At 43.4% G+C, this 21,331-nt stretch overlaps 1 protein-coding gene across 5 annotated transcripts in view; it reads left to right on the top strand.

The window, feature by feature from the left end:
* LOC115177877 (SAM and SH3 domain-containing protein 1) overlaps positions 1–21,331 on the top strand; it is a 331,417-nt gene that overhangs the window by 228,859 nt on the left and 81,227 nt on the right. The window contains exon 1 of one of the 5 annotated variants that reach the window (XM_029739037.1): positions 284–1,041. The exons of 3 other annotated variants lie outside the window; for them this stretch is intronic. In XM_029739037.1, coding sequence (XP_029594897.1) covers positions 892–1,041 — 150 coding nt within the window. In that variant the 5' untranslated portion in view covers positions 284–891. Of the gene's footprint in view, positions 1–283; positions 1,042–1,183; positions 1,376–21,331 lie in introns of those variants that run through there. One more of the 5 variants, XM_029739179.1, reaches the window with a different exon arrangement.

Below are 21,331 nucleotides of genomic sequence, written 5' to 3'. Positions count from 1 at the left end.
CAATTGTGTGGAGAATCGCTTTGTTCTCCTAAACCTATTCAACCCTGTGGAGAAAGTATTGGTGGAAAAGCAACAGGATACGAGCGTAGTAGCCTAATAAAGAGTTAATTGTCTGTCTGGCAACTTTCCACAACATTTACCAAAGTTTAAGAAACAGACTATTAGACTATATTGGTGTAAGAATCCTTTGGTTAGTGCAGAGATGACTGACACCAACCAGACAAGAGGGCTTTTTGTTGTGTTAATGTTTTTGCTGGGAGGAGTGAACTAGAGAGGGGAGCTCATTGCTGTTAGAGGGGGGAGCGTGGATAATTACAGACAAGGACGGCGCTTCGGGCGTTTTCTCCTTCTTTGTTGTTAATGGGAGTATTTCTCAAAGTTCGCGACTGAAATTTTATTCGTATTGATTTGCCTTTGTTCTTTTCTAATACAGATAAATAGTGTCGAATTAGGTGTCTCTCTTCGTGCCAAATGTCCCCCGCTGTAAATTGTGGTTTATGCCAGAAGCGCACGGGCAGCGAGCTGCGGAGAGCTCAACCAATTAACTTTTCAGATGAAAACCCTGCACTGTAACTTCAGCTTCAATTGTGTTTACTGCGATTTATGCGTGTTATTTCAATATGTGCTGAATGTATTCTATTCGCATAAAGGGAACATATTCAACTTGCCTCTGAGTTTTAGTGCACTTGTTGCACTTCCCAAGCATGTCTGAAAGCCTTTGGAGAGTGTTCACTCCCGCAGTATCTTTTGTGCCAAGGAATGCTGAATGATTTTAAGGCTGAGACGGGGACAACTTTCTCAAGAAGAGGTGTCCGTCAGTAGTCAGACAATTGCGTATGGTCACGGATTAAAACATTGCGCCAACGGCAATACTTCATACCCATATACATTATGGAGGGCCAAGGCGACCAGGCAGCCGCCTCGGTAGAACCCGACGCGAACATAGCAGTGTGTGACAGTTTCTCAGTACTTGAACCCGAGGCGGACGGCGCAGTCTCTGACAGTTTCTCCCAACTCTGGACAGACGTGATGGGGATGCTGGTAAGTTTGTGGGCCGGTTTGGGGGAGGGCAGACAGGAAGGTAACAACCAACTGAGAAAAGATTTTAACTGTGTCCCTCCTAGGGGGACCCACGATGCTCATTTAGTGGTTGTGTATTGATACTTGTTAACATGTAAATCACATCCCAAAACAACAACGCAAGGGAAGCTGGTCTATTTCTCAAAGCGCCAAGCGCAAAGTTTACATTCCATCCTCGGTGCCCAACATATGGGTTTGGAATTCGGGTCATTTCCCTTCTTCAACCTGTTCCCGGGGAGCTTTTCTGTTTTTGAGGTGATCAGATTTCAAAGCAACCTGGAATCCAGTGAAAGTGGTATGTTGCTATTAAGTTTAAACATGACCTGTTTGTGTGCTATCTTCCAAGTCTGGTGCACTTGAGCTGTGAAGATGGAATTGTGCTTGTCTGTTGTTTCAGGCAGTGCTAACAAGTAGCCTCCATTACAATTCGTTGATTAAAGTTCATTGTTGTGTTGTTACATTGTAACTGTTGATGTTGTTTTCGGAAGAGTTGAGCTCCAGTGTGTTCTATGAGGGCCCCATGCCAAAACACTTGTTGTTGTGTTTTGTTGCTGTGATGGAATGTTACTTTGGAAAGGTTATAATGGAAAAAGTGTTGCAAATTGCATTGATTGAAATATTGTCAGTCCTGAAATGTGATGTTGTGTCAATGTGTTGCTACATTTTGTTCTCCTCGTCATTTTCCCCCAACCTTTATGTTTTGCTTGTTAGTCCCTCATCAGTGCACACCTTCAACCACCTTGAACACAATTGGCACTGGTTTGACATCAATATCACTTTGATATCCAGCAATTGGAGTTGTAGCCAGGGCCTATGGGTCCCCAGGGAGGCATCCCCAGGGAGGCTTTCAATGTTGTATGCCAAAATGCAATCTTGTCAGTCCTCAATCCACATAGGCCTATACCAATCCACATCTTCCCAAAGGCAAATCTAGCAATTAAGATATGGAAAAGGTTACACTGATCAACATAATCACCTTTGTCTCTTGTTCAGGGCCAGGGTGACATGGTCATCTTGATTGTACAGATGTGTGTGTGCCATCTGATCTGAGTGATCAATAGAGTTCATGTGTTGTGGTCTTTTCCCATGTGAATCGTGGGCCATTTGAAGATCAACGTGTTCATTTGGTCTGGACTGGTTCAGTAGATGAATGGAGTGTGAACGGGCCTAACACTGAGGACAGAGACAGAGGTGTGTGCTTGTGTGTGTGTGCATGGGGGCCCGTGTGTGTGTGAGAAACGGAGATGAGTGTCCTAGCCTTTGACTCTGGGTGGGAGACCTGGGACTCCAGCCAGGCAATTTAACCCGATTTATTACACTGGATGCAAATGTCTATCAGTGCTCTCATCTTTGACGTCTTTCCTCTGCCTGCAGCTGGAACACACACACACACACGAGACGAGTGTGACACCTCCTTCATAGGTGACAGCAATCCTTTCACACATCCTCCTCCATCACAGATACCTGAGACTGGGTCTTTTGGTCTTTTGAAGGATGTTTTATCACCAGTAATATCATTATGATGTCACAGTAGAGAGACACAACTCTGATGTAATGACCCTGCCATGTGGTCACTACTTGAGTCAGGTAAACAGAATTTGTACCAAAGTGTAATGGAAGAGATCATTTTCTTCCACTAGGCTTGGGCTTATGGGTTTAAATCGCAACACCGTGCTATACTCCTGACCCGTGGCACTCACTTCTGAAGCCCTAAAAACTGTCTATGAATCCAGCCACCCAAGTCATAGACTGTTCTCTCTGCTACCACACGGCAAGCGGTACCGGAGAGCCAAGTCTGGGACCAAAAGGCTTCTGAACAGCTTCTACCCCCAATCCATAAGACTGCTGAACAGTTAATCAAATGGCTACCAGGACTATTTACATTGACCCCCTTATTTTATTCTTATTTATTATTTATTTTTGCACTGACTCTCTTGCACGTGCTCAATATACACTCACTGGACTCTAGGGCTGACCTCATTTAGTTGACTGGTGGATTGTTTGGTCAATAGGCTGTTGGTCGACCAAGATTCTTTTAGTTGAGGAGTGGCAAATATACACTACTGTTCAAAAGTTTGGGGCCACTTAGAAAGGTCCTTGTTTTAGAAAGAAAAGCAACTTTTTTGTCCATTGAAATAACATAAAATTGATCAGAAATAAAGTGTTAGCACAGCTGAAAACTGTTGTGCTAATTAAAGAAGCAATACAACTGGCCTTCTTTAGACTAGTTGAGTATCTGGAGCATCAGCATTTGTGGGTTCGATTACAGGCTGAAAATGGCCAAAAACAAAGTACTTTCTTATGAAACTCAGTTTTCAGCTGTGCTAACATAATTGCAAAAGGGTTTTCTAATGATCAATTAACCTTTTAAAATGATACACTTGGACTAGCTAACAACATGCCATTGGAACACAGAAGTGATGGTTGCTGATAATGGGCCTCTGTACGCCTATGTAAATAGTCCATTAAAAATCAGTTGTTTCCAACTACAATAGTCATTTACAACATGAACAATGTCATCACTGTATTTCTCATCAATTTCATGTTATTTTAATGGACAAAAAAGTAGCTTTTCTTTCAAAAACAAGGACATTTCTAAGTGACTCCAAACTTTTGAACGGTAGTGTATATAAAAAATGATGGCACACGAGACATGTGGAGGCCGCTGGGATGGCACACCAGTATCACCAGTAGTACATTTACCATTCATTTACATAATTTCTAATCTACAATGTTTGATTGGTTATGGTAATTTCTTTTAATTCATTCAATATATTGTTACAGTCTTTTACAGTTCTCATTGTCTGAGTGGACACGTTGTTTGCAGACCACACAACTTAGGCTACACTTGTGAGGAACAAGTTTTGAATTATTTAATTCCATTTAAAAGTCGGCAATTTATTCATTGTCTTTTGTTTAGAGCACTCCTGTCAATTTTGGTAAGGACACGCAACTGATTATGCATATAGAAGTAGGACTAGGCTACCTGGTCTGCATGCTAATTTAGGCCTATAAATGTGCCCATTTGGGGATCTGATAGTATTTCTGATTGTCTTAACTTAATATCACTGTGGAGCTTCTCAAAGTAATTTTTTCTTTGCCTCAAACAGCAATTAAACAAAGTCTGTTTTTTCATCCATTGAGAATGCCAATAATTCCTCAACATAGCCTATTTGAAAAATCTTTCCAGCTCTTTTCCTTTCGATTCCCACTCAGCATGAAGAAAATGCCATGCTCTGATCCGGTGAAAATGCCATAGAATAGGCCTACCTGATTACTTCTTATCCCTTGCACAAAATAGCCCACAGCTGTGTGTCACGTCCTGACCAGCAGAGGGAGTAGTGGTGTAGTATTTTGGTCAGGACGTGGCAGAAGAAGTCTGTATGTGTTGTCTGGTATGTCTGTTTCTGTGTGAGTCTTGTGACTCCTGATCAGGAACAGCTGGGGATCGTTGTTCCTGATTGGGAGTCATATATTTAGGAGTATGTTTGTCACTTGGGTTTGTGGGTGGTTGAGCTAACACGGTTAGTCTTTTGTTTGTACGTAGCATGTTAGCCTGTTGTTATTGTTTTTTTTCCTGTGGACGCTTTGCTCGTATATATTAAAAAGATGAGTATCCACATTCCGTCTGCAGTTTGGTCCATTCAACACGGCTTCAACACCTGTGACACTGTCTGTCTGTCCTGAGCTCACTGGTGTGGGAAACTGAGGACCCAGAATATTTTATACAATGTTGCAAGTTTGCTAGCCAGAGCTTCCAACCTGACCCAAGTTAATAGCTGATACAATGTTTCAAGTTCCTTGCAGACAGGCCATGCATAGCCAATGTGATTTATAGAATAGAAGGCAATAGAAGTTACAAAGTATTTTCATTTAGAATTTTGATTAACCACGTTGATTTTGAGGTATGAAGACTATTAGAAATAAAATTGTACATTTGAAAATCATAACTGGAAATAGAAATAGTAGGATAACTTGGCACTCCAAATGGAAAAGATTTCTAACCGCTGGTGTAGCCTATTACCAGCAACTTCAGGAGAGTAATGACAGAACCTGTGAAGGCAGCAGCAATGGGCAGCAAGAGGAGTAGAGTTGGGAACTGTTTTTTCTTCCGGTTAGGCTATATTGATCTCTGGCTCCCTCTTTAGTCTTTTGTGTCTTCATTTTTAGTCACAGTACTTAAATCATCAGATAAGCTCAGTAGCCTACATCAAACATAGGGTGTGTCTATATATGGAAAAATAAACGTTTAAAAATGTAGACCACTCGATTGGTCGAAAGAACAGACGACTCTCTGTCGACCAATATTTTTGTTGTTGTTGGGGACAGCCGTACTGGACTCTAACCACACACCCACACATACTACACTGACACTCCAACACACACACACACACACACACACACACGCACACGCACACACACACATAAAACACACATAAAACACACATTCAAATTCCTTCACACTCTTCACACATGCTGCTGCTACTCTCTGATTATTATCTATGCATAGTCACTTTAGCCCTACCTACATGTACATATTACCTCAATTACCTCAACTACCTCATACCCCTGCACATCGACTTGGTATCGACACCCCTTGTATATAGCCTCGTTATTGTTATTCAAATCAAATCAAACTTTATTTGTCACTTGCGCGAATAAAACAAGTGAAGACCTTACTGTGAAATGCTTACCTACAAGCCCTTAACCAACAGTGCAGTTCAAGAAGAGTTAAGAAAATATTTACCAAGTAGACTAAAGTAAAAAATGTATAAAAAGTTATACAACAAAATAACAATAATGAGGGTATATACAGGGGTACCGGTACCGAGTCAATGTGTGGGGTACAGGTTAGTTGAGGTAATTTGTACATGTAGGTAGGGGTGTGTTACTGTTTTTCCTGTAGTTAATTCATCACGTTTCTCTTTGCCTTGTTGAAACATAAAGTAATGACTGCGCTAAATCCCAGAAACCACATGTTATGTAATTTCCTTTAGAAGTACAGGCTGTAAGTGACTGGAAATTGTTTGAATACTGTAGCACAGCTGCCAACACTCCACCTTATATCTGTGCTGTTTCAGTCAGTATTTCTGTAGAAGTAATCACAGGGCCAACAATATGGTCATTGTTCAATCCCCAGTGTTTATGAAACCTTTACAATTCAAAGGCCTCAGCACAATGGATTCCCAATATTTTTGGCAACAAAATGGCTGTGCTATATTTAGTTTGTTGTCAGTACGTAATGCTTTTCTATGGCCTTTGTCTCTGGGGCCCTACATGAGAATGCCCTTTTGAGTAAGCCTGTGCCTGAGCCTATTGAAACATCTGAACACTACTGTTACAGATTAGTAAAGCCATTTGGGGTGCAGCTTCTCAGTAACCAATGATTGTGAAGTCTACATACCAAGTTTTTTCTGACATACGTCTAATCTGGCTAATTTCGTTGTATGACTACAGATAATGTAGGACCTTTATTTGAAAGGAAAAAACAAAAACCCGCAGACACTCGGCCCTCCGTGGAATGAGTTTGACACCCATGCACTACAAGTTTTATATTTTCTGCATTACAGGAAAGTACTCCTGCAACAGGTTGATCAAATTAAGATCCAACATCTGTAGTCCACCACTCTAGTGTTGATTTTTTACTCACTACAGTTCTAACTACATCAGAGAGTCCTGGGTACAGAAGGCAATTACCAGGGAGTGAATTGAAATTCCAGTTCAAGAATGAATGAATTTAATTATAATTTATCGTAAACCTATTAATGGCCGTGCAGTGACTAGGTGATTCATCGTTCATCATAGTTAACTCAAGTGTGGAGGTCTGTGGTCCTGTGTCATGCCTGTAGTGTTATTGCTAGGGGCCCCTCTGCCTGAGGTTAAACCACCGTTAGGAATGTGTTTAATGAGAATACCTTTGTGAACCAGTCATTTATTTGTGGTTACAACAGGGTAAACATAGACCTAAGCCAATTAACAATCTGGGGCTGTTAAGGGATGAATAACTGTTGCATTATGGGTATATGAGCATCTCTGCTGTTTGAACAGGGTTAGTAGACTGGAGCCGACCCAACTCTGGTTCTCTGAAGAAATGAGGTTTCAGCAAGTCCTTAAATCGGATCTGACATTTTTTTGTAGGATGTGCATGTTGTTATTCTTGTATCTAGCTTTCCATAAATAATGTTAAAGGCAGCATGCCATGTATAACATTTCTACAATGTTAGTGTGTATGGATGCAGGTGTGTATGGGTGGATATTTGGAAGTACCAGTCCTCAACAGCATAAACACAGTAGACACCTTTAGTACCTCCCTCTGCAAACGGTGTCTGAGCAGTTAGTTCAAACAGGGATTTTGTTCTATTCTGCATCAGCTTCTAATTGAGCGGTGCCAAACTCATTCCATGGAGGGCCTAGTGTCAGCTGTTTTTCTTTCAATAAAGACCTAGACAACCAGGTGAGGGGAGTTCCTTACTAATTAGTGGCCTCATCAATCAAGTACGAAAACCCGCAGACACTCGGCCCTCTGTGGAATGAGTTTGACATGTGCTCTAATTTGATCACATATCTGGACAGCTGACAGTCCTCCTCTGTATTCCCTGTCAGGTATTCTCAAAGGGCTCTCTCATCCCAATCTGCATGGATGTCTGCCTCAAAGTTAAGAATCAGGAAGACATTTTGTTAGATTTGAGGAAATAGTGCATGTAAAGGTTTTCAGACCTCCGTACAGTATGAGTGGGTTCTGTCCCCTATCTCAAGGGCTTGTTGATACTTTCCTGCTACCCAGCCTTTGATATGTTTTATTTGTGAGCCCATTCAGCCCAAATGTATTTTGAAACTGTGTCTGTGACAACATATGGTCAACTTAAAAGAAACCTAAATTTGTTTAAAGAGTGTCTCCTCCTCCAATATAGCATTGTGTAGTTGCTGAGCTGTCCGCCTCCGTCTCAGCACCCCTCTGTCCTAGCCCAGCCTTAGTAAAGCCACATCAAGCCTGGTCCAACCTAGGTTTGCCACATTTGAGCCTAGGATGACCAGCTCAGCTCAGATCTCCTCCTCCCAGTCAGGGGCCAGGCAGGGCTTGCAGGTGTTTCTCTCAGTGCTGTGGAGGATATCCACAGGAAGCTCCTCTGGAGGGGTGTGGGCCTCAACTCTGCCCGGGCCTTCCTACAGCCTGGGCTGGGATGCTGGTGTAGGGGTGGGACAGGGCTATGAGCAGGTGTGGAGGCCATTCTCCCCCACAGCTAAAGCCTGGAGGGAGGAGTGGAGTGAGGGATCGCTTACCCTCCGCTGCCTTTGTAGGGAGAGGTTGTTTGGGCACCGCCAGCCTGGTCAGTCTCTTGGGGTTGGAGTCAATGTGTTCTATGATTTAGGAGGAAACATGAGCGAGGCGCTAATTCACTTACTCATGCTTGTAATGAATCATGAAAATGATACGAGTGAGTGGGATAGTTTCTTTAACCGCCGCCCTAGTGTTCTGAACTGGTAACAAGTGTAACCAATCGTATCACTGTCGTTCTAGCGTTGCATCAGATACGTGATGGCCATTGTCATCTGTCACTATGCACACCCGGATGTCCTAGCTGTGTCTGAATCTTGGCTTAGGAAGTCCACCAAAAACTGTGAAATCTTCATCCCTAACTACAACGTTTTCAGACAAGATAGAACGACCAAAGGGGGCGGTGTTGCAATCTACTGCAGAGATAGCTTGCAGAGTTCTGTCCTGCTATCCAGGTCTGTACCCAAACAATTTGAACTTCTACTTTTAAAAATCCACCTCTCCAAAAACAAGTCTCTCACCGTTGCCGCCTGCTATAGACCCCCCTCGGCCCCTAGCTGTGCTCTGGACACCATATGTGAACTGATTGCCCCCCATCTATCTTCAGAGCTCGTGCTACTAGGCGACCTAAACTGTGACATGCTTAACACCCCAGCCATTCTACAATCCAAGCTTGATGCCCTCAATCTCACACAAATTATTAATGAACCCACCAGGTACAACCCCAAAGCCGCAAACACTGGCACCCTCATAGATATCATCCTAACCAATGTGCCCTCTAATTACACCTCTGCTGTTTTCAACCAAGATCTCAGCGATCACTGCCTCATTGCCTGCACCCGTAATGGGTCAGCGGTCAAACGACCTCCACTCATCACTGTCAAACGCTCCCTGAAACATTTCAACGAGCAAGCCTTTCTAATCGACCTGGCCCTGGTATCCTGGAAGGATATTGACCTCATCCCGTCAGTAGAGGATGCCTGGTTATTTTTTTTAAATGCCTTCCTCTCCATCTTAAATAAGCATGCCCCTTTCAAGAAATTTAGAACCAGGAACAGATATAGCCCTTGGTTCTCCCCAGACCTGACTGCCCTTAACCAACACAAAAATATCTTGTGGCGTTCTGCATTAGCATCGAACTGCCCCCGCGATATGCAACTTTTTAGGGAAGTTAGAAACCAATACACACAGGCAGTTAGAAACGCCAAGGCTAGCTTTTTCAAACAGAAATTTGCTTCGTGCAACTCCAACTCTAAAAAGTTCTGGGACATTGTAAAGTCCATGGAGAATAAGAACACCTCCTCCCAACTGCCCACTGCACTGAGGATAGGAAACTCTGTCACCACCGATAAGCCCACTATAATTGAGAATTTCAATAAGCATTTTTCTACGGCTGGCCATGCTTTCCACCTAACTACCCCTACTGCATTCAACAGCACTGCACCCCCCACAGCTACTCGCCCAAGCCTCCCCCATTTCTCCTTCTCCCAAATCCATTCAGCTGATGTTCTGAAAGAGCTGCAAAATCTGGACCCCTACAAATCAGCTGGGCTTGACAATCTGGACCCTTTCTTTCTAAAATTATCTGCCGAAATTATTGCAACCCCTATTACTAGCCTGTTCAACCTCTCTTTCGTGTCGTCTGAGATTCCCATAGATTGGAAAGCAGCTGCTGTCATCCCCCTCTTCAAAGGAGGTGACACTCTTGACCCAAGTTGCTACAGACCTATATCCATCCTACCCTGCCTTTCTAAGGTCTTCGAAAGCCAAGTCAACAAACAGATTACCAACTATTTTGAATCCCACCGCACCCTCTCCGCTATGCAATCTGGTTTCAGAGCTGGTCATGGGTGCACCTCAGCCACGCTCAAGGTCCTAAACGACATCGTAACCGCCATCGATAAGAAACATTACTGTGCTGCCGTATTCATTGACCTGGCCAAAGCTTTTGACTCTGTTAATCACCACATCCTCATCGGCAGACTTAGTAGCCTTGGTTTCTCAAACGATTGCGTCGCCTGGTTCACCAACTACTTCTCTGACAGAGTTCAGTGTGTCAAATCGGAGGGCCTACTGTCTGGACCTCTGGCAGTCTCTATGGGGGTACCACAGGGTTCAATTCTTGGGCCAACTCTTTTCTCTGTATACATAAATGATGTCGCTCTTGCTGCTGGTGAATCTCTGATCCACCTCTACGCAGACGACACCATTCTGTATACTTCTGGCCCTTCTTTGGACACTGTGTTAACAACCCTCCAGACGAGCTTCAATGCCATTCAACTCTCCTTCCGTGGTCTCCAACTGCTCCTAAACACAAGTAAAACTAAATGCATGCTCTTCAACCGATCGCTGCCTGCACCTGCCCGCCCATCCAGCATAACTTCTCTGGACGGTTCTAACTTAGAATTTGTGGACAACTACAAATACCTAGGTGTCTGGTTAGACTGTAAACTCTCCTTCCAGACTCACATCAATCATCTCCAATCCAAAGTGAAATCTAGAATTGGCTTCCTATTTCGCAACAAAGCATCCTTCACTCATGCTGCCAAACATACCCTCGTAAAACTGACCATCCTACCAATCCTCGACTTCGGCGATGTCATTTACAAAATAGCCTCCAATACCCTACTCAACAAGCTGGATGCAGTCTATCACAGTGCCATCCGTTTTGTCACCAAAGCCCCATATACAACCCACCACTGCGACCTGTATGCTCTCGTTGGCTGGCCTTCACTTCATCATCGTCGCCAAACACATTGGCTCCAGGTCATCTACAAGACCCTGCTAGGTAAAGTCCCCCCTTATCTCCGCTCACTGGTCACCATAGCAGCACCCACCTGTAGCACGCGCTCCAGCAGGTATATCTCTCTGGTCACCCCTAAAGCCAACTCCTCCTTTGGTTGTCTCTCCTTCCAGTTCTCAGCTGCCAATGATTGGAACGAACTACAAAAATCTCTAAAACTGGAAACACTTATCTCCCTCACTAGCTTTAAGCACCAGCTGTCAGAGCAGCTCACAGATCTCTGCACCTGTACATAGCCCATCTTTAATTGAGCCCAAACTACTACCTTTTCCCCTACTGTATTTATTTATTTTATTTATTTTGCTCCTTTGCACCATATTATTTATATTTTAACTTTTAACTTTCTTCAAACTACAAATCTACCATTCCAGTGTTTTTTTCTTGCCATACTTTATTTACTTTGCCACCATGGCATTTTTTTGCCTTTACCTCCATTATCTCACATCATTGTATATAGTCTTATTTTTTTCTACTGCATCATTGATTGTATGTTGTTTTACTCCATGTGTAACTCTGTGTTTTTGTATGTTGTCGAACTGCTTTGCTTTATCTTGGCCAGGTCGCAATTGTAAATGAGAACTTGTTCTCAACTTGCCTACCTGGTTAAATAAAGGTGAAATAAAAATAAATAAACTCCCCTAGAGGATGTCTAGCTAGTCACAAGGCTAGTCCTGACACTGTCAAAAGCCTTGTGCACAGCGCGAACAGAACAGCATAACTCAATAAGCACGGAACCGTCCTCAGTATGAAAAGCAGCGCTGTCTGGAATGTGTACCTAAAGCTAGGAGCAGAACAAACACGTTAGCTTGAGCGAATGGTTTAGAGACCTCTGTAATGTCTTCTGACATGACAAATAAAAACACTGGCTTTGAGAGAGAGAGAGAGAGAGAGCGAGAGCACCAAACTATCTTGCATGCGAAGGTGGACAACATCTGTACCAGTGAAATGCTTTGAAAGGCTGGTCATGGCTCACATCAACACCATCATCCCAGTCACCCTGGACCCACTCCAATTTGCATACCGCTCCAACAGAATCACAGATGACGCAATCTCCATTGCACGCCACACTGCTCTTTCCCACCTGGACAAAAGGGGTTCGTGTTTAGTCCCCTCCTTTTACTCCCTGTTCATCAACAACTGCGTGGCTGTGCACGACTCCAACACTGCTCACGACTCCAAGCAACATTACGTTTGCAGACGACACGACTGTGGTAGGCCTGATCACTGACAACAACGAGACAGCCTATAGGGAGGAGGCAAAAGACCTGGCAGTGTGGCGTTACAGAAGGTAGTGCGTACGGCCCAGTACATCACTGGGGCCGAGCTCCCTGCCATCCAGGACCTTTATACCAGGCGGTGTCAGAGGAAGGCCCTAAACATTTTCAAAACAACAAAATGCTCCTGAACAGCTTTACCCCCAAGACATAAGACAGCTGAACAGTTCATCAAATGGTTACCTGGACTATTTGCATTGACCCCCTTTTTTTGCACTGACATTGTTGCACTGGCTCTATGCACACTCACTGGACTGACACATACTACACTGACACACAAATACACACACGCACACACACACACACACACACACACACACACACACACACACACACACACACACACACACACACACACACACACACACACACAAAACATGCATATTAACGCCACACACACAAACACACACTCACACATAGACACACTTTCACACTCTTCACATACACTGCTGCTACTCTGATTATTATCTCTCCTGATTGCCTAGTCCCTTTTACCCCTACCTACATGAACATATTACCTCAATTACCTCAACTACCCTGTACTCCTGCATATTGACTCGGTACCGGTACTCCTTGTATATAGCCTCGTTATTGTTATTTTATTGTGTTAGTATTTACTTTCATTTTTTACATTTTATTTTACTTTTTAACTCTGCATTGCTGGGGAAGGGCTCATAAGTAAGCATTTCACGGTAATGTCTGCACCTGTTGTATTCGGCGCATGTGACAAATACAATTTGATTTGATTTGAACATTAATTAAAAGAAAATAAATGTAGAGATTAGTACTGTGGCTAACTTGGCAGTTAGTTGTTAGCATGTGAGAGGACCCAAAAGGTCAGTGCACTGCGTTTAGCCCTGCATGCTGGTTATGGAATGTTTTAATAACTGACACAAGTGTCTTGGTGTGCTATTTACAAAGGGGAAGTTATTTCAGCTGAGTGTACATTCTTGCTACTTTTGTTGTTTTATTTGCCTCAGAAAGCACAGAAAGATCAGCTTGCTTGCTCATGAAGTATTTATCCTCATAGACTACCATTGAGCGCTCTAGGAAATAAGGACCTTGAATGCATTCAGGAGAAGTGTTGAATTGCAACACTCAGGAGATTCCCCTAGATTTCAATCCAAAGAACTTAACAGTAAAGGGTTGCAGCTCTGGCACAATGAGAGCACAGAGTTAATGTTTCAGCATAGCTGTTTAGATTGGACTGAAGTGCACTGAGTGAGTTATGGTTTGCATGCCTTTTTAGTTGCGTTTGAGCATATTTTTCTCAGAGCATACAAAGTCAATTGGCTGTTGAGTTACAGAGTGTGTTTTTGAAATGGGTGTTTTGAGTGGATGGTTGCATCACTACATAGCTACCTACATCTGCCTGATAAGGAAGGTGTTTCTGGGTCATCATGGGGCATGACCTTGTAACGTTAAGGCTTTGGTTTGTACGGTATGCCTATGACATGTAGAGAATAGCCATGCATTACTGTTCAGCAGTGGCCCATGGATGCCTCCCAGATGCCATGGATAATACTGTTGCACCACCATCCCCTACCCTCCCAGTGTGGTCACATTGAGAATGACAGGAATTCTATGGTTAATTCATTAGCTGAGCAGAGGTCAGCAGGAACCCATGTCACCCCCTACATTTCCTCATGTCCTTATATGTTACTCACCCATGGGGCTAGATTCCAATCTGAACACTCTCTCCTATACCTCTCTCTGTCAATGGAAAGTGGAGAATATTGTCATGTGGAATCATGGACTGAATCCTCTAAACCTATGGCTGTTAGTCAGACATGTATTTCAAAGAATAATGCAGAATTATTCATATAAACAGTCCCTGTAAGCTTAGAGACAGTAAACCATGAGCCAAGTCCTGTCAGTCAGGTCAGTCCTCCCACTAGTGGTTTAGAATAACAAACTCCAGCCTCAAGAGTTTTTTACATTCCCTCCAAGCCATTGGTAAGAGCATTGTTGCGTAAAGTCTTGAAGTAAAGTGAGGAGATTGGACCTGCCCCTAAAGTGTTGGCACTGTGTTCTGAAGAGGTTCAGCTGAACATGAAATTAGGAATGGTCAGTGAGGCGAGCAAGAACAGTCTTATCGCCCTCTCCTCTCCTCTCCTCTCCTCTCCTCTCCTCTCCTCTCCTCTCCTCTCCTCTCCTCTCCTCTCTCTTACACCCTGGGTGTTGTCTTTTATAGCCTGTTCTGACTGTGAACATGACTATTGAACTTGACTCAAGGCAGGGTGGTGCACTATTGTATACACAGGGTGGGAGCCAAACAGGGTTTGGTCTATTGCATTATGGGTTTTTTCAACTCCATAAAACCGTTGTTGTTGTTATTCCTTCCATTTTGTTATATGACATTTTTGGCCGATACCGATATCCAATATTTTTCTTGCCAAAAAAACGATACTGATACCAATAAACAATATTTAAAATTTTAGAGGCCTGTTAAGCATTCTAGTACAGTTAAATAGTTAACACACACGCGGACGCAGCGGTCTAAGGCACTGCATCTCAGTGCAAGAGGCGTCACTACAGTCCCTGGTTCGAATCCAGGCTGTATCACATCCGACCGTGATTGGGAGTCCCATAGGGCGAAGCACAATTGGCCCAGTGTCGTCCGGGCCGTTATTGTAAATAAGAATTTGTTCTTAACTGACTTGCCTAGTTAAATAAAGGTTACACACACACACACACACACACACACACACACACACACACACACCACACTGACCAGACAGTTATTTTGTTGGCATATACGTATGTCCCCATTACCAGTAAAACATAATCAAAGCCTATTTCTTTCACTTACTTGCTGTGCTGTTTCGTTGTTCATTTGTTCAGTCGCTTCATTCTCAACCAGGATTTCTATGGAACGCCGTTTGGATCTTTGACGTGTCAAATACGCTTGTTGACCAATCACATAATAATTTAACCCGTTCATACATTTTTTACATAGTTATTAGACATTGATTACACTATCACTCATATTTCATATGTCACAATGATTCATCGATACGTATGCTATGATACTGATAAAGTTGTCTGGCGCACCTACAGTGCCGGTCATAAAACAAAGCTGGCTAGCTCATGGATGCAAACAATGTTCTTCCCCAAAAACATTGCAAAATGACATCTGTTTCAGTAGCTATATAGTTAGCTAGCTAACTATATAGCTAGGTGTTATCATCTAAAATAACCCTAATTTATAAGACAGTTCTTATTTGATTAATGGTGGTCGGACCCATCTATGTGAAGCTAGCCACAATAAGGATTAGCCACAATAGTGGACTTTGCGTTTAGCCTTCAAAATAAAAGTATGGCATAGTTCTACTATTTGTATTCATTTGCATCACTGTCAATGACATACTTTTATTTTGAAGGCAAACTGCAAATTCCACTATTGTGCCTAATCCTTATTGTGGCTAGATTCACAACACATAACCTGGTCCGGTCGATCCTCACTAGCCAGATGAAGCTAGCTGACTGCTTATAACGTTAGCTTTGGGCAACTGGGTTAAATAACTGGCTAGCTATTTATTTTCATGAACTGAAGTTCATTTTCAATAGGCAAGCAACAAGTGGCAACCTAGCTAATACTTACTCACAAGGATTCCTAAATCATTGCTAAGAATAATGTAAATGACTGAAGTTTCTACTGGTCATTGTTTTCAGGCTGGTTGTATTGGTGCTAGCTAGGTACCAAGCTAAAGCTAGCTACCCCAGAAGTTGGGGTCGAACAAATTATTCTTTATTACCAACGTGGTATTGTAAACACAGTTCGTGGCCGGTGATTGCTTGTTTGCAGACTTTTTTTGTACAGCTTTGACAGTGCTACTGTATCCTTTTTGACACGCAAAGACCCAAACGGCGTTCCGTAGTATGTATGTCATGAAGCTAATAGCAGTGACGCTATTACTGTGTAACTCCGGTAGGTCAATATCTGAAAAATAGCGCACTTGGTAGTGTGTACCGGTGCTCGACCAGTTGGCGAAAGCCAACATCACCCACGACAGAGAACGGTTGATTGTCAAGGGCAATGAATTCCATTATCTTGGCTTTAATGGATTTCGCCTTTGAGTTGAAATTTTCTTACTCTTTCAAATGACTGCTCGACTTGTTGACTGCTCAATCCACACAGCAGACATTGTGGGCTAGGTTAGGAATGCTGTGTTGCACGTGTAGGGCCAAATTTTACATGGCGTCATTACATCATGTACCTACGTTATATAAGTATGCACGGTAGCTTTGACATCGGTTTTTAACATCAGCGTTAAACTACACATCGGGCCAATACCGATGTTGCCGTTTTTAGCGAATATTGACCGATTCCGATTTGTTCACCGATATATAGTGCATCCCTAATCATTTTAGGACACTCATATTTTCAACGGGTGGTTTAGCCTGCTAGCCTAACAGACACAGACCCCAGGGTTGTTGTTGGTCAGATAAAACAAAGAGATGTAAATTCTTCTCCATAGGCGCTGTGTTAGATAAAGGCTGTCTCCCCAACCTACAGATGTTTTACCCCCTCCAAGACCCCAGCCTCCCCAGTCAATACCTCCTCACAAATCACCCCTGTCCACTGGCTCCATACCCCCTCAGTACCCCCCTCACACTGCCATATGGACTATTGTTATCACATTCCTTCACTCCCACACACACACAAACACACACTCACTCTCGCATACACATTCAAAATCAAATCAAATCAAATCAAATCAAATCAAATCAAATTTATTTATATAGCCCTTCGTACATCAGCTGAAATCTCAAAGTGCTGTACAGAAACCCAGCCTAAAACCCCAAACAGCAAGCAATGCATGTGAAAGAAGCACGGTGGCTGGGAAAAACTCCCTAGGAAAAACTCCTGAGAAAGGCCAAAAACCTAGGAAGAAACCTAGAGAGGAACCAGGCTATGAGGGGTGGCCAGTCCTCTTCTGGCTGTGCCGGGTGGATATTATAACAGAACATGGTCAAGATGTTAAAATGTTCGTAAATGACCAGCATGGTCAAATAATAATAATCATAGTAATTGTCGAGGGTGCAACAAGCACGTCCGGTGAACAGGTCAGGGTTCCGTAGCCGCAGGCAGAACAGTTGAAACTGGAGCAGCAGCATGGCCAGGTGGACTGGGGACAGCAAGGAGTCATCATGCCAGGTAGTCCTAGGGCTCAGGTCCTCCGAGAGAAAGAGAGAAAGAAAGAGAGAATTAGAGAGAGCATATTTACATTCACACAGGACACTGGATAAGACAAGAGAATACTCCAGATGTAACAGACTGACCCTAGCCCCCCGACACATAAACTACTGCAGCATAAATACTGGAGGCTGAGACAGGAGGGATCAGAAGACACTGTGGCCCCATCCGATGATACCCCCGGACAGGGCCAAACAGGCAGGATATAACCCCACACACTTTGCCAAAGCACAGCCCCCACACCACTAGAGGGATATCTACAACCACCAACTTACCGTCCGAAGACAAGGCCGAGTATAGCCCACAAAGATGTCTGCCACGGCACAACCCAAGGGGGGGGCGCCAACCCAGACAGGAAGACCACGTCAGTGGCTCAACCTACTCAAGTGACGCACCCCTCCCATGGACGGCATGGAAGAACACCAGTAAGTCAGTGACTCAGCCCCTGTAAAAGGGTTAGAGGCAGAGAATCCCAGTGGGAAGAGGGGAACCGACAAGGCAGAGACAGCAAGGGCGGTTCGTTGCTCCAGCCTTTCCGTTCACCTTCACACTCCTGGGCCAGACTATACTTAATCATAGGACCTACTGAAGAGATAAGTCTTCAGTAAAGACTTAAAGGTTGAGACTGAGTCTGCGTCTCTCACATGGGTAGGCAGACCATTCCATAAAAATGGAGCTCTATAGGAGAAAGCCCTACCTCCAGCCGTTTGCTTAGAAATTCTAGGGACAATTAGGAGGCCTGCGTCTTGTGACCGTAGCGTACGTGTAGGTATGTACGGCAGGACCAAATCGGAAAGATAGGTAGGAGCAAGCCCATGTAATGCTTTGTAGGTTAGCAGTAAAACCTTGAAATCAGCCCTTGCCTTAACAGGAAGCCAGTGTAGGGAAGCTAGCACTGGAGTAATATGATCAAATTTTTTGGTTCTAGTCAGGATTCTAGCAGCCGTATTTAGCACTAACTGAAGTTTGTTTAGTGCTTTATCCGGGTAGCCGGAAAGTAGAGCATTGCAGTAGTCGAGCCTAGAAGTAACAAAAGCATGGATTAATTTTTCTGCGTCATTTTTGGACAGAAAGTTTCTGATTTTTGCAATGTTACGTAGATGGAAAAAAGCTGTCCTTGAAGCAGTCTTGATATGTTCTTCAAAAGAGAGATCAGGGTCCAGAGTAACGCCGAGGTCCTTCACAGTTTTATTTGAGACGACTGTACAACCATCCAGATTAATTGTCAGATTCAACAGAAGATCTCTTTGTTTCTTGGGACCTAGGACAAGCATCTCTGTTTTGTCCGAGTTTAAAAGTAGAAAATTTGCAGCCATCCACTTCCTTATGTCTGAAACACAGGCTTCTAGCGAGGGCAATTTTGGGGCTTCACCATGTTTCATTGAAATGTACAGCTGTGTGTCGTCCGCATAGCAGTGAAATTTAACATTATGTTTTCGAATGACATCCCCAAGAGGTAAAATATATAGTGAAAACAATAGTGGTCCTAGAACGGAACCTTGAGGAACACCGAAATGTACAATTGATTTGTCAGAGGACGAACCATTCACAGAGACAAACTGATATCTTTCCGACAGATAAGATCTAAACCAGGCCAGAACTTGTCCATGTAGACCAATTTGGGTTTCCAATCTCTCCAAAAGAATGTGGTGATCGATGGTATCAAAAGCGGCACTAAGATCTAGGAGCACGAGGACAGATGCAGAGCCTCGGTCTGACGTCATTAAAAGGTCATTTACCACCTTCACAAGTGCAGTCTCAGTGCTATGATGGGGTCTAAAACCAGACTGAAGCGTTTCGTATACATTGTTTGTCTTCAGGAAGGCAGTGAGTTGCTGCGCAACAACTTTTTCTAAAATTTTTGAGAGGAATGGAAGATTCGATATAGGCCGATAGTTTTTTATAATTTCTGGGTCAAGATTCGGCTTTTTCAAGAGAGGCTTTATTACTGCCATTTTTAGTGAGCTTGGTACACATCCGGTGGATAGAGAGCCGTTTATTATGTTCAACATAGGAGGGCCAAGCACAGGAAGCAGCTCTTTCAGTAGTTTAGTTGGAATAGGGTCCAGTATGCAGCTTGAGGGTTTGGAGGCCATGATTATTTTCATCATTGTGTCAAGAGATATAGTACTAAAACACTTTAGTATCTCCCTTGAGCCAGGGTCCTGGCAGAGTTGTGCAGACTCTGGACAATGAAGCCCTGGAGGAATACCCAGATTTAAAGATGAGTCCGTAATTTGCTTTCTAATGATCATGATCTTTTCCTCAAAAAAGTTCATAAATTTATTACTGCTGAAGTGAAAGCCATCCTCCATTTGCGAATGCTGCTTTTTAGTTAGCTTTGCGACAGTGTCAAAAAGAAATTTCGGATTGTTCTTATTTTCCTCAATTAAGTTGGAAAAATAGGATGATCGTGCAGCAGTGAGGGCTCTTCGATACTGCACGGTACTGTCTTTCCAAGCTAGTCGGAAGACTTCCAGTTTAGTGTGGCGCCATTTCCGTTCCAATTTTCTGGAAGCTTGCTTCAGAGCTCGTGTATTTTCTGTATACCAGGGAGCTAGTTTCTTATGACAGATGTTTTTAATTTTTAGGGGTGCAACTGCATCTAGGGTATTGCGCAAGGTTGAATTGAGTTCCTCGGTTAGGTGGTTAACTGATTCTTGTCCTCTGACGTCCTTGGGTAGGCAGAGGGAGTCTGGAAGGGCATCAAGGAATCTTTGGGTTGTCTGAGAATTTATAGCACGACTTTTAATCTTCCTTGGTTGGGGTCTGAGCAGATTATTTGTTGCAATTGTAAACGCAATAAAATGGTGGTCCGATAATCCAGGATTATGAGGAAAAGCATTAAGATCCACAACATTTATTCCATGGGACAAAACTAGGTCCAGAGTATGACTGTGGCAGTGAGTAGGTCCAGAGACATGTTGGACAAAACCCACTGAGTCGATGATGGCTCCGAAAGCCTTTTGGAGTGGGTCTGTGGACTTTTCCATGTGAATGTTAAAGTCACCAAAAATTAGAATATTATCTGCTATGACTACAAGATCCGATAGGAATTCAGGGAACTCAGTAAGGAACACTGCATATGGCCCAGGAGGCCTGTAAACAGTAGCTATAAAAAGTGATTGAGTAGGCTGCATAGATTTCATGACTAGAAGCTCAAAAGACGAAAACGTAATTGTTTTTTTTTTTGTAAATTGAAATTTGCTATCGTAAATGTTAGCAACACCTCCGCCTTTGCCGGATGCACGGGGGGTTTGGTCACTAGTGTAACCAGGGGGTGAGGCCTCATTTAACACAGTAAATTCATCAGGCTTAAGCCATGTTTCAGTCAGGCCAATCACATCAAGATTATGATCAGTGATTAGTTCATTGACTATAACTGCCTTGGAAGTGAGGGATCTAACATTAAGTAACCCAATTTTGAGATGTGAAGTATCACAATCTCTTTCAATAATGTCAGGAATGGAGGAGGTCTTTATACTAGTAAGATTACTGAAGCGAACACCGCCATTTTTAATTTTGCCCAACCAAGATCGAGGCACAGACACGGTCTCAATGGGGAAAGCTGAGCTGACTACGCTAACTGTGCTAGTGGCAGACTCCACTAAGCTGGCAGGCTGGCTAACAGCCTGTTGCCTGGCCTGCACCCTATTTCATTGTGGAGCTAGAGGAGTTAGAGCCCTGTCTATGTTCGT

Source organism: Salmo trutta, chromosome 1 (genome assembly GCF_901001165.1).
Source record: "Salmo trutta chromosome 1, fSalTru1.1, whole genome shotgun sequence".
NCBI lineage: Eukaryota > Metazoa > Chordata > Actinopteri > Salmoniformes > Salmonidae > Salmo > Salmo trutta.
Note: the sequence above shows the minus strand (reverse complement) of the source record. Positions and strands in the feature narration are given on the sequence as shown.